The sequence below is a fragment of the Triticum aestivum genome, chromosome 3A, assembly GCF_018294505.1.
Source record: "Triticum aestivum cultivar Chinese Spring chromosome 3A, IWGSC CS RefSeq v2.1, whole genome shotgun sequence".
NCBI classification, from domain to species: domain Eukaryota; kingdom Viridiplantae; phylum Streptophyta; class Magnoliopsida; order Poales; family Poaceae; genus Triticum; species Triticum aestivum.
The window spans coordinates 27,137,011-27,148,727 of record NC_057800.1 but is presented as its reverse complement, the minus strand read 5'-3'; the positions used below and the strand labels follow the sequence as shown (position 1 = coordinate 27,148,727).

The window sequence follows — 11,717 nt, the reverse complement described above, 5'->3', positions numbered from 1 at the left end:
TACGGATCACAGAATGAACTGCCCGTGAAACTATTTCACACGGCTGACCTTTTTGTGTGACGCCCGATACGAAGGCGCCACACTACACTGTGCAACGCCTCACAAATAGGCGCTACACGCCTGGCCAGCGTCGCACCCGTGTGATCCGAAAATTACTAAGTCAGTGTGCAGCGCCTGAGAGCTAGGCGCCACACTATACAGTGTAGCGCCTAGCTTCTAGGCGTTGCACTAGTGGTTGCTTCATTTTGTAGTGCAGCGCCTGAGAGCTAGGCGCCACACTATACAGTGCAGCGTCTAGCTCTTATGCTCTGCACAATGACTTAGCAATTTTTAGGCAGTCTGGGGTGCAACGCTGGCCAGGCGTGTAGCGCCTATCTGTGAAGTGTTGCACAATGTAGTGTGGCGCCTTCATGTCGGGCGTCACACAAAAAGGTCAGCCACGTGAAATAGTTTCACGAGCAGTTTACTCTGTGATTTGATTTCGTTCACAAGTCAAATTGCTCAAATTTGCCTCGCCAATGAGTGCCCTTAGCTTTAGTTCTTCCTCGCAGCCAGCTTTGCAGCCATCAGTGAAGTCACAATTATGACATCTCACTTTTCTAGAGACCATACTTCTACGGAACTGTGCCAAAATAACTAATTATGAGGCTATTTTTTGCAAATAACACAAGTAGCCAGATTCGGTCGATTTAAGCTTGTTTATGAAAGGTGAGACCCGTTGAATAGGGTGACGTGGCACGACCTAACGAATCGCAAAATAAACAGAATAGCAAAGACTAAAGTGTAAAGAAGCCTAAGAGGAGTCATCTTTTCAAATAAAATGAAGATAAAGGTGGAGGATCCGACGCGCTTGAACTCTACCCCCACGCCACCTCCGAAAAGAAACAAACTTCACCCCCGGAGAGACCGAAGCTATGTGGGCACTTGTGGCGTGGTGGCGGGAGATGGTATGGGCTGCTCAGACGCAGGGTGTGGCATTGGGTGTTCGTGCTCGTGATTGGGAGGCTTGCTCCCCGGGCAAACTTGTCGGCTTGTGCACAGCGCGATGGCGGCTCGACCTCGGCCCCCGCTTGTCGGCAGCGCTGCTCGGGCAGGTCCAGGGCGAGACACGCATGGGGTAGAGGATCTCCTCTGTGCGCCTACGGTTGCTGCCCACTATAGACGGATGAGCATTGGAGCAAGCGGACGCATGGCAGCGGCAACGCATGGGCGCAAGCATGCGGCCAAGGACACGAGCAGGCAGTGGCAGACGCTAGCAGGCGCAGCACGGGCGCGAGCAGGCGGCGGCATACGCGAGCAGTCGCAGCACGGACGCAAGCAGCGGCGGGTCCGACCGCGCACCGGAGCAATCCCACCGGACTGGTGGGGACGGATGTCCCAATTGCTTTTCTTTTCAGTGCCAAGGACCCAATTGTTTTTTTCAGGGGTCTTTTTGCAAAACAAAATTTTATCTGGATGTAATAGGCTTCATTTTTGGCATGTCACCCTGTCTAGCTGGACCCACATGCAAGCCCACATGTCATAGTTGCGCTCAAAATGGCCAAAGCCACTGAAGTGGTGATTTTTGGTATAATTCCATAGAAGTGTGGTTTCTGTAACCCTAGCCTTCAGTGTCGACGTTTTTTGCAATTCACTCCCTCGGTGGTGGTGCAGCCTCATTGTCCGTGTCGGGGAAGTTCTTATTTTTTGCGAGAAAACTTCCATTCTATTCATTTTCAATCATCGCAATACAACAAACACTAAAAATGATAAAAAAAATTGCATCGATATCCGTCGAGCACCTAGCGACGACTACAAGCACTGAAGCTTGCCGAAGGCGCGCCGCCGTCACTACCCCTCCCTCGCCAGAGCCGGGTAAATTTAATATAGTAGACAGTTGAGAAGTTGTCATGGTAAGACCTCATAGGACCATCACAGCAGAACAGCAACCGCCGCCAATGAAGAGTAGCGTAGATCGAAAGGATCCAACATGAAAATAAAAGAATGTAGATGAACTACGACCAGAACCAAGCAAATTCACCAAAGACAGATCCACCGGAGACACACCTCTACACGCCCACTGATCATGGTACACACCGTCGGGACGAGGCTAGGCGGAGAGGACCTTATTCCATCTTCAGGGAACCACCGCCGCCTCATTTCGTCAAGGAAGTTCTTTCTCGTCGAACACTGCTTCCCCTTCTTCTTGATGCTGCTCGTGGTGATCTTAATTAATGTCTCTTTGTACTAGAAAAGATAATTTTTATTCCTTCTGGTGTATTTTTCCTTCATCAGTTTTTTGATGTTTCTCCTTTTTCTTCAACCAAGAGACTTGGGTCGTTCCTGAAATATTGTGCCTCGTTTCATGGAGTGGGAAATTGGGTGAGCACGAGGAGCGACTTTCTTCATGGCCAATCGCCCCTTGGATAAGCCATACATTGTATGCTCTTATTTTATTTATCTTTTTCATGTGAAAACGTCTGGTGAAAGATGCAATCTCATAATTTCATTTCCTTGCCCTGCTAGAAAGCGTGAGTAAATATCTTATCATAAAGTCCACTTAATTGCTTTTAGTACAACAGAACTTATCCAGCCTTTGCTTTCGTGCTATTTTTGTATTGCAATACTGAGCATTAATATCAAACCTACTATAAAAAGGATTGCCCTCTCAATTTCTCTTCCTCAAGGCTCACAAGTAGTATCGCTTTCCTATCAACGCCACATACAAGTTAGGATGAAGATTGCAGCTTTGGCGCTACTCCTAACACTCGCCTTTCTCGTGCTAGCATCAAGTACGTTTAATCAGTTCCTCCAAGAATGTTGCATCAACCCAATCAACAAAATTGTTCTTTTCATGATTTGTATTTCTTCTTGTTGGTAATATTTTGCAGATGCTGATACGGAACCAACTTGTACGGTCAAATACCTGAAGAAGTTTGGTGGGTATTTGATAGGTGGTTGTCAGGAAGATTGTCATCGAATACTTACGTGCCCTGAGGACAAGGAATGCAATTTGGAGGCTGATATTGTTGGCAAGAGGTGCAGGTGCACAATGTGCATATACTACTCCAAGGCTCCCATAAAGGAAACTGTGATGTTAAGTAACTAAGCTAATATCAGTGCAGGTTTGCTAAAACAATAACAATGCCATATCATGGGGTGTATTAGCATGACTATTTGCAATAAATCTTTATAGAACATAATTCAACGTTACACAGTGCGTGTGTGCACCGCTTCTCTTCGTGATAGTACAATGTACTACGTCCAAAAAACATTCGCCACAAGAGTAGTAGTATTAGTGTGTGACGTGTGAGTTAAAAAAAAGGTGTGTGACGTCTTTTTTTTTAAGTTGAGACAGTAGGGTGTGAAGAGCATATATGTGTGTGACGTCTACCTACAGATAGATGGTGGGTGCGAGAGGACTCGGGAGAGTCGCGACTCGTGAGGATGCGTGTGTGCGTGAGAGAGGGGGGGGGCACGTATCAATGCAATGCATGTATCCGTAAATCATATCTGACAAACGTTCGCCACAAGCCGTTTCCTAGCGAACCTTATAAAACTTTTATAAGATCATCAAGCATGGTTGACATTGGCTGGAAAAACTGAATTTCAAGATACAAATTTGGTGAATACTGGTTTGTCTCAAACAAATAAATCTCGGATAATACTTCTGATTTGTAATTTATATCAAATATTATCCTAACTTAGATTTGGATGTCCAATAATACAATAAGGTCCCATCATTCGGAGGCTAATACAGGGGCGAGATCAGCTTGAATTGCATGTTAGGATACCCCTCTGCACTCGGCAGGATCTATCAATGTGGAGATCCATTTATGGAGCCTAGCTCTAAGATGGATGTTGCTTCCAACCTAGCCTCCGACTCTTACAACTCTTTCATTCTAATGATCTGCATGGTGGAACTCATCAACATATCGCTCAAAATACACCTCATGACTTAAAAGTGGCAGGGTCTGTTTGTATGTATATTCATTCACTGTATGACAAGTAAGGGCATGTCCAACACTGACTAAGAGAGTAGAGGGGGCCATGCATGTGAAGGGAGGACCATGATGTGATCCGTGAACATTATGTGGGAGAGAATCATCCAATACTATTCACAAATTAATCCAGTTGGACGAAGAGAGAGTAGAGGAGGGCCATGCATGTGAAGAAAGGAGGACCACGTGGAGGTTTGTGGTCAAATGCATGTCCCGTCTTCGGCAAAGCTCCCCCAAGTCTGTACTTATGATACTGGAATTTCAGTGCATGTCACACTTGTGTTACTGGTGTCTGCATGTGACGACTAATGGTTGCGTCTTTTTCTTTTCATCTGGTTGCGTCTTTCTTTTATTTTCATCTGGTTGCGACTTTATTTTATTTTCATTGCAGGCATATGCGGAACTGCCTCACGTGTGGTGATATTGTGCAAAACCAAACCGTAAACCAAAAACTGAAAAAATCAAGCATTTTCTTTGGTTTTTTCAGGTTCTTCTTTCAGTTTCCAAATCTGAAAACCAATTAACATTCGGTTTTTTTCTGTTAGAAAAAAACTGTTTTCTGTTAAACTGAAAAAAGAACTCCATCAGTAGGTACCTATCCGTATGCAAAAGCTTCTACATATGTATTTTTAGAATCCAAAGCTTGGACATATATCTTCAGGCATACTGCAATGTTGATGGTCCACGCAAGCAAATATCAGCCCAAGTCCGTGCCAAGTTATAAACCCTAACTAAGTGCCAGGGAGCACCACAAAAGAAAAACTCCCGCGTATTTCATTCGTACTGGCGGCAATCCCAATTGCAAATAAACACCCATTAAAACCAGATTGAGAGGAAAGAAAACATCGATAACCATGGATGCACACCCCTGAAAATCTTCATGGGGAAAAACAACATATTTCTCATCTTATTCCGAGAGAGAGAGAGAGAGAGAGAGAGAGAGAGAGAGAGAGAGAGAGGCTAGATGACTGGCCACATTCAAAATGCGTTTTCGTTATGTGGGCACTGAGGCCACCGTCGGCAACACAAATGTGATGCCATGTGAAAATAAAGGACGTGGACATATTGGGGTCTTGAGTCATGGTTATTGGGTTAAGTGCGGGTAATGAGGATAATGAGGATAATCCCAAACCTCATAAAAAATGCTCTACAATGTACTAAAAAAACGATGCACCAGACATCACGAGGAGCTTGCTAATGAAACATGTGCCCTTTTGTGCATGGCCTAAGCCACATGATGATATAGAAGGTGAAAAAACACAAATCTCTCATAATTTAGTTGATTATAATTGGTACACCACCATTAAGTACGCTTAAGTTGTCTATGTATTTCTCACATATGGGGTATTAACTATTTAAAGGACAAATCACATATTCCTTCGGGCTTCAATAATAATTGGATCTATATATGTAGCAATACGCACGGAGATGCGGACATCGCTGGGTAGTATTGCTGTTGTCCGTCGCCCCTCCATGCATGCAAATTAAGAACTTCTTGGCTACAACTCAAGAATGGTTACGAACGTCTAACGTTGACTTTGCTCACGGGACATCCCTGCTTCTTTTTCTGCTGACTGTACAACAGAGTCTTTTAGTTATTTTGTGCTCTCTGTTGTAAACGATCTTGATCTGGTCGAAAGAAACATATATTATAGTTCATCAAATTTCATAAGTGATCAAACATCCTAATACAGTAGTATTGACGATTTTCATTGCTAAACACACTTTTGCTCTGTTTGAAATTAAGTACTCCCTTCTTTTCGGTTTATAGGGCTTATCTCAAAATTTTAGTTTTTCCATTTTATAAGGCTTAATTTGGTTGTTTCCCATCACATGTTCAGACTTCAAGGTGCATTAAATCATTGCATGCAAGTATTAAGAGAAAACTGACCAATGTATACACTTTATGCATGCATGCATTGCAATTAATACATCCGTAAACATAATTTTTTGAGGAAAATAAGAGCATTAATTGGGTGCTTTTCCAAACTATAAAAAATATTTCACCACTCATCATCTACCTTGGTTGGTGAGATTTTTAAATTGAGTCTTATAAACCGGAAAGGAGGGAGTATCTAGAGAGCATGAAGTGAAACTTTTTTTTATAATAAGTACTATTCTCTCCATTTATTTTTGTAAGACAGTTTAGACATTTAAGACAACTGCCCAAACAGTTCAATTTCAGCTGTCTAAAACGTCTTATAAAAGTGAGCAGAAGGAGTAGTGACTTTGCTACGACTGAGATGCGTACCCTTGAGTGTAGCCCGATGCAGAAGATGGATAGCTCGACGGCAGTGAGTGCGACAGAGAAGGAGAGTTGGAAGGAGAAGAAGGGTGGTACGGCCTCGGCGGCATGGCCAGCTCGTCGATGCTCCTCTCCAGCATCTCGAGCACCTTGGCCATCGACGGCCGGTTCGCCGGAACGGTCTGTATGCACCACAGCCCGACCAACGCCATTTTCCTCGCGATGGTCTCCTCCTCGGCGTCGCCTCCACCGTCCTGTCGCGCGACCAGCACGCCGCCGTCGCCGAGCAGGTGATCGTAGATCCAGAGCGGGAAGAACATGTCGGTTTCCTTGGCGGCGGCGTAGGCCTTGACGTTGCTCCGGCCCCCGACCATCTCCAGCAGCAGCATCCCGTAGCTGTAGACGTCGGACTTGGCGGACACGACCCCGAACCCCCGGGAGAAGACCTCCGGCGCGATGAACCCCACGGTGCCCCTGGCGTCGGCCATGGACAGGATGCTCTCCGTGGGGTCGCACAGCTTGGCCATGCCGAAGTCGGCCACCTTGGGCCGGAACCCTTCATCCAGCAGCACGTTGTGCGGCTTCACGTCGAAGTGGATGATGCGCGTGTTGCACCCTTCGTGCAGGTACTCCAGCCCCCGTGCCACCCCCGTCGCGATCTCCTGAAGCGTCTCCCACTCGAGTCTTGTCACCGGGGACTCCGGCTTGGACGACGGTGACGAGTAGATGTACTTGTCGAGGGAGCCGTTGGGCATGTGCTCATAGACGAGGGCACGCTTGGAGCCCTCGAGGCAGAACCCAAGCAAGGTGACGATGTTGACATGGGACGTCCGGCCGATGCTGATCACCTCGTTGAGGAAATCCTCGCCGTTGGGCCTGGAGTGGTGCAGGAACTTGACAGCGACCGCCCGCCGATCACCCAGAGTGCCCAGGAACACTGCGCCGTAGCCGCCTTCGCCGAGCTTGTGCTTGAAATTGCTGGTTATCTTCTTAAGCTCCGAGTACCTGTACCTCCGGGGAGCCAGGGAGCCGTACTTCTTGAGCAGCTTCTCAACGTTTGCATTGTCAGCTTTGATGTTTTTGTCCATGATGTTGGATACAAAACTCATGCTGCGGATTTGTCGATGAAATTTCAAGGCCATGACGAGGCACACCAGCAGGATCAAGCAAGCTGTGGCGGACACTGATGCTGAAATTATGACAAAATTAAACTTGAGTATAATATGTACTATGCAAACTAACCAAAAGTTATTACTAATTCCCAGCACAATATGATAAGGCCCTTCCTGGTGTCAAGACTGTGTCAAGTAGGCAAATTGACGTGACAAGGTAATTAAGAAAAAAGAGAAGTTCGATGACCCCGAGAAGAAACTATGTTAGATGCTAGACACGCCATAAGTTACAGTATACAACTAATTAAATGAGATACACATTAAAGAGTTTAGTTGCTAAGGCTCTTTGAAGAGTTTAGTTGCTAAGGCTCTTCATGCACTTAGTACCCCATCTAACCATCTATACATTGGAAGAGGTCTGAGACCGATGTTACAAATATGATGTGGTTGATGGTTGTTGAAGCACATGCTTTCTTGCTTACACACAGTTGCAGCTAGGTACGTACCTATCAGGATGACCTTGTTGCTGGATTTCTTCCCATCTGCATACAAGGAAAAAGCCAATATACATGAGCATGCACAATGTCATCAAGGCATCAACCAAGCAAGTGACCAAATTATATAAGCATTTGCAAGACTAATCAATGAAGTAGGTCCCGATGGGAGACTAATTAATCTGAAAGTGATGCATTTGTACTGTGCTAAGGACATACATGCGTTTGTCGGACTATTTGGCAGGCCTAGCTGCGTCACTGATTAGGTAAGAACTGTTAAACGACGACTAGCTAGTTGAATGGATTGGAAAATCTTACCGGCCGGGACAAGAAATCGGACGGTAGATCGAACGCGCTAAGCTTGATTAGTTACCATCGTGTTCACACGACACGTAGGCATGCATGACCAAACGACCACAATATTCAAAGCATGCAGGTCACGCTCATACTCCAGACACGTGCGTGAGTTAGTTGAGTTCTACCGTGTGCATGTACTTTACGATGCACCCTCGGTGCACGCAGACAAACGCTAGTTTTCTGTAAAACATTGCATCTTTATGAATACATACACGCATAAACTATCTCAATTAACATGTTCGAAAGACTGGACCAATATATCTCAAATTTGACGAAGTCATCAAAGACGTCGCGATATGGATGGGCACACCATACGAGCAATACTAGACTTAACTAGCTAGTACTATAACAAACGTGGATAATTAGAATTGGTCTTTGGGTGAGGCTGGGGCCCACCCGCCTGAAAATTGAGGGAGGGAGGGGGGTTGTTTAAATTAAATAAGAGGTTTCGTAACCATACGTAGGTTTTCTTCGTAGGTGTAGGATTTTCGCACACCATACGAACGACTGATCACAAAATTTTCTGAAAAAACCTATCATAAATGTAGCAAAATGTGATCACTATGCTAAGTCTGGTACTCTCTCCATCTCACTTTACAAGTCTTATACGAACCTTGACAAAACAGGTTTGAACACAAGAAAGTTAACCATCTGAGCTAGATCGATTAGCTGTCCTTGAGTTCACACGACACATAGGCATGCACCAAGAAACGACGACGGTCACAATATTCGAAACAAATCACGGTCATCTTTCCGGACACATGCTAGCTGCCGAGGAGGAGGACGTGGAGTTCATATTCGAAGCATACGTCGTTTGTCGAGTTGATTGACTTGAACCTTGTGTACGTAAGTACGTACGTACTTTGCGATGCATGCTCGGAGCATGTAGACACATGCTAGCTGCCGAGGAGGAGGACGTGGAGTCCCGGCTACTTGCGGCTAAAGTATACGTACGGGTTTAGGTAAGACCTAACACGGAACCCATTGGCTGTTTGGCCAGAATACTGTTTGTGTGTTTAGAACTTTAGATACGATGAGATCGATCATCGACAATGACAGGCGCTGACCCAGGAGCCAAGTCCAAGCTAGCTAAGCTAAGGGCGTTCAGCACGTCGTTTCTGTAGCACGGCTACTGTTGCTGGTCAACTGGAGGAACCTTGCCCTAAAAGTTTAGCCAGCTACCAATAGCACATGACAAGTTGACTCAGCACAAATATACTCCCTTCGTTCGAAAATACTTGTCATCAAAATGAATAAAAACTACTCATTTTTATTCATTTTGATGACAAGTATTTTCGGACGGAGGAAGTATTTTTATCTGAGAAGGTCTAAATGGAGCAAGAAACTCCATGTTAATGCACAAACTATACTCGGCAGGACTCCGCGGTAATTTGGTGTTTGAGAAAAGCTCCACATTTTAGATACGGACATTAGACTAACTACTAGTAGGACCCACGGGGTTGTTGAAGTGGCAATGGTAGGATGAGAGCGTCTACCGGCAATATCTAAACGGTGGAGTTTTGGATGTGATGTAGACTCAAACATAGAATAAAAGGTTATTTTTAAAATATGAAGCTTTTGCCATAACTTGTGCAAATTACGTGGAATTTATAAAAAAAGCTATCATTTTCGGGGTCCTTTGATAGTAAGTCATCTGTGATAACTAGGTCGACTATTGATCTAGATGTGTCTGCAACTATAAAATCACAAAGTGGGAGCGTGTACTTCTGGTGTTGTGCGTTCATGCGTGCATCTATGTTATACTCGGATCAAACACCCTTTAAAGCTCAGAGAATACCACATAGGTTTTGCAATTCGTGACAATTATGATCTTCAAAATGAAACTAGTTCAGACAAAATTTAAACCTTTTACTTCTAGTTAATCTCGAATTACAATCTTGGAAGATCTACCTACATGTTTCTCTTCATCAAGACGAGAAGCTAATCGAGATAGTAGTAATTGTGAAAATAAATACTACCATTGTTTGAAAATATGAGGTGTAGTTTGACTATCTAAATTCATACTTCGACTAGTAATTACTTTATTAATATAGTTTATGTTGCATAAAATAGACATCATTGCATTCATATTTAAAAGCACCCATCTGTGAGTAGATTTAGTAATATGTAATAAAGAAATCATAAACTTGGACAAAAGCACTCCTGTATGATTAGATTTACTAACATATATTTTTCTTTAGTACTAACTTTTATATAAATCTGGACACAAACTTTAGAAAATCTTATTTAAAATAAAATTAGACTATCTTTTAGTTGAACTAGACGTTATTTTGCTATATAGAAGTCGGGAGGGCGTGTGCTTACCGCATCTGGCCGGGCGCGATGATCCGTCGGCGCAAACGCACGCGAACGCCTCGGCGTCGGAGTCGTACCCGCACTGGCCGCCGCTGGCGCCGCACGCGCCGCAGTCCCCGGCCGACGCCCTCCACTGCAGCAGGTACCCTTCCCTCAGCAGCCGCGGGTACTCCACCCCGGCGCTGGCGCCCGGCGACGTCGACCCGGCCACCGGCACCACCGCGTAGTCACACCCGCCGGCCACAGCCCTCGCGTCGGTGGTGTTGTACCGCGCGTCGAGCCGCACCACGGCCGCCGTCCCGGGGCACGTGACGTCGACGAACCCGGCCGTCGCGGGGGAAGTGCAGTTGAAGAGGAAGAAGAGCTGGCGGTTGGCGGCGCTGGCGGAGAAGGGCGCGAGGCTGAGGCTGGCGGAGACGTCGATCTTGGGCACGGGGCAGCCGGCGTCGTCCGTCTGGACGTTGTCGTTGGCCACGACCACGGCGCGGTCGGCGTAGGAGACGCGGAGGAGCTTGTAGCCGCCGCGGAAGGAGCGGGCCAGGGACGCGCGGCCGCCGCGGCAGTCCACCTGGAACGCCGACGGGCCGCACGGCGCCGGCTGGGCGGCGTCCGTGAGCCAGAACGGGTACTGGATCGTCACGTTCCCGCACGCCTTGGGCGCGCACGTCGCCACGGCCGCCGACGCCGGCAACGTCAATTGGTGCAGCACCAAGCATGTTGCTGCTAGGACGGAGAAGAGCGCTTGTAGATGCATCGCGACGTACGTTCGATCGATCGACCCGTGGGTGGGTGGTGGCCGTGGTGTTTCGTTGCGTGGAAGAACGTACGGTGTGTTGGTATATAGGGATGTAGCTGGATAGGGGATGGAGAAGAGGTAAACGGGGAGTGTGTATTTGACAATGGTGGTGGTGTTTCCTAATGTGGTGTCGCGTTTGTCACTTTATTTCGTGGACTTGTCTAATGTCTATGCTTCCGTGTGTGAGACTACCGAGTTAATTGGTTTTAGTTCGTGGGTGCTGATAATAATAACGCCATGCTTTACGTGATGCTTGCGTCGGTAGATTGGGACTGGCAAACGGTAGGTGAGTGCGCACCTTCGTCAAAGTCGACTTCAAAAATTGGAGCGGAAAATGGGCAATCGCCATTCGACCAACCTGTACGGAGGGTGCTATCTTATCCAGTTTATATATTGGAACGGCGAACAAGCATGTGG

The 11,717-nt window shown here is 46.2% G+C and overlaps 1 protein-coding gene and 1 long non-coding RNA gene across 3 annotated transcripts; one reads left to right on the top strand and one right to left on the bottom strand.

Annotated features, from left to right (window-relative positions):
- The first annotated feature begins 2,681 nt into the window (after positions 1 to 2,681).
- LOC123057700 (uncharacterized) lies at positions 2,682 to 3,192 on the top strand. The gene is made up of 2 exons (XR_006426924.1): positions 2,682 to 2,771; positions 2,871 to 3,192. It is a non-coding gene; the product is annotated as an uncharacterized lncRNA (long non-coding RNA).
- A 2,001-nt stretch (positions 3,193 to 5,193) lies between these two features.
- LOC123057698 (LEAF RUST 10 DISEASE-RESISTANCE LOCUS RECEPTOR-LIKE PROTEIN KINASE-like 2.4) lies at positions 5,194 to 11,372 on the bottom strand. Of its 2 annotated transcripts, XM_044480617.1 has the most exons (4): positions 10,514 to 11,372; positions 7,844 to 7,879; positions 6,232 to 7,414; positions 5,194 to 5,609 (listed from the first exon to the last, which is right to left on the bottom strand). In XM_044480617.1, exons 1-4 carry the CDS (start codon positions 11,256 to 11,258, stop codon positions 5,576 to 5,578), a joined length of 1,998 nt encoding a protein of 665 aa, XP_044336552.1. In that variant the 5' UTR covers positions 11,259 to 11,372; the 3' UTR covers positions 5,194 to 5,575. The 2 variants fall into 2 exon arrangements, with proteins under 2 accessions (XP_044336552.1, XP_044336553.1); XM_044480618.1 differs by lacking the exon at positions 5,194 to 5,609 and having other exon boundaries at positions 6,213 to 7,414.
- Positions 11,373 to 11,717: the final 345 nt, after the last annotated feature.

What these genes read in the sequence shown, in the direction of transcription:
- LOC123057698 (XM_044480617.1), bottom strand. Translation starts at nt 11,258, where the DNA reads ATGCATCTACAAGCGCTCTTCTCCGTCCTAGCAGCAACATGCTTGGTG. An exon ending in ATCGCGCCCGGCCAGATGCG is followed by an intron (nt 7,880 to 10,513) that starts GTAAGCACACGC and finishes CCTTGTATGCAG; the next exon opens with ATGGGAAGAAATCCAGCAAC. An exon ending in GCATCGGGCTACACTCAAGG is followed by an intron (nt 5,610 to 6,231) that starts GTACGCATCTCA and finishes TCTTTCGACCAG; the next exon opens with ATCAAGATCGTTTACAACAG.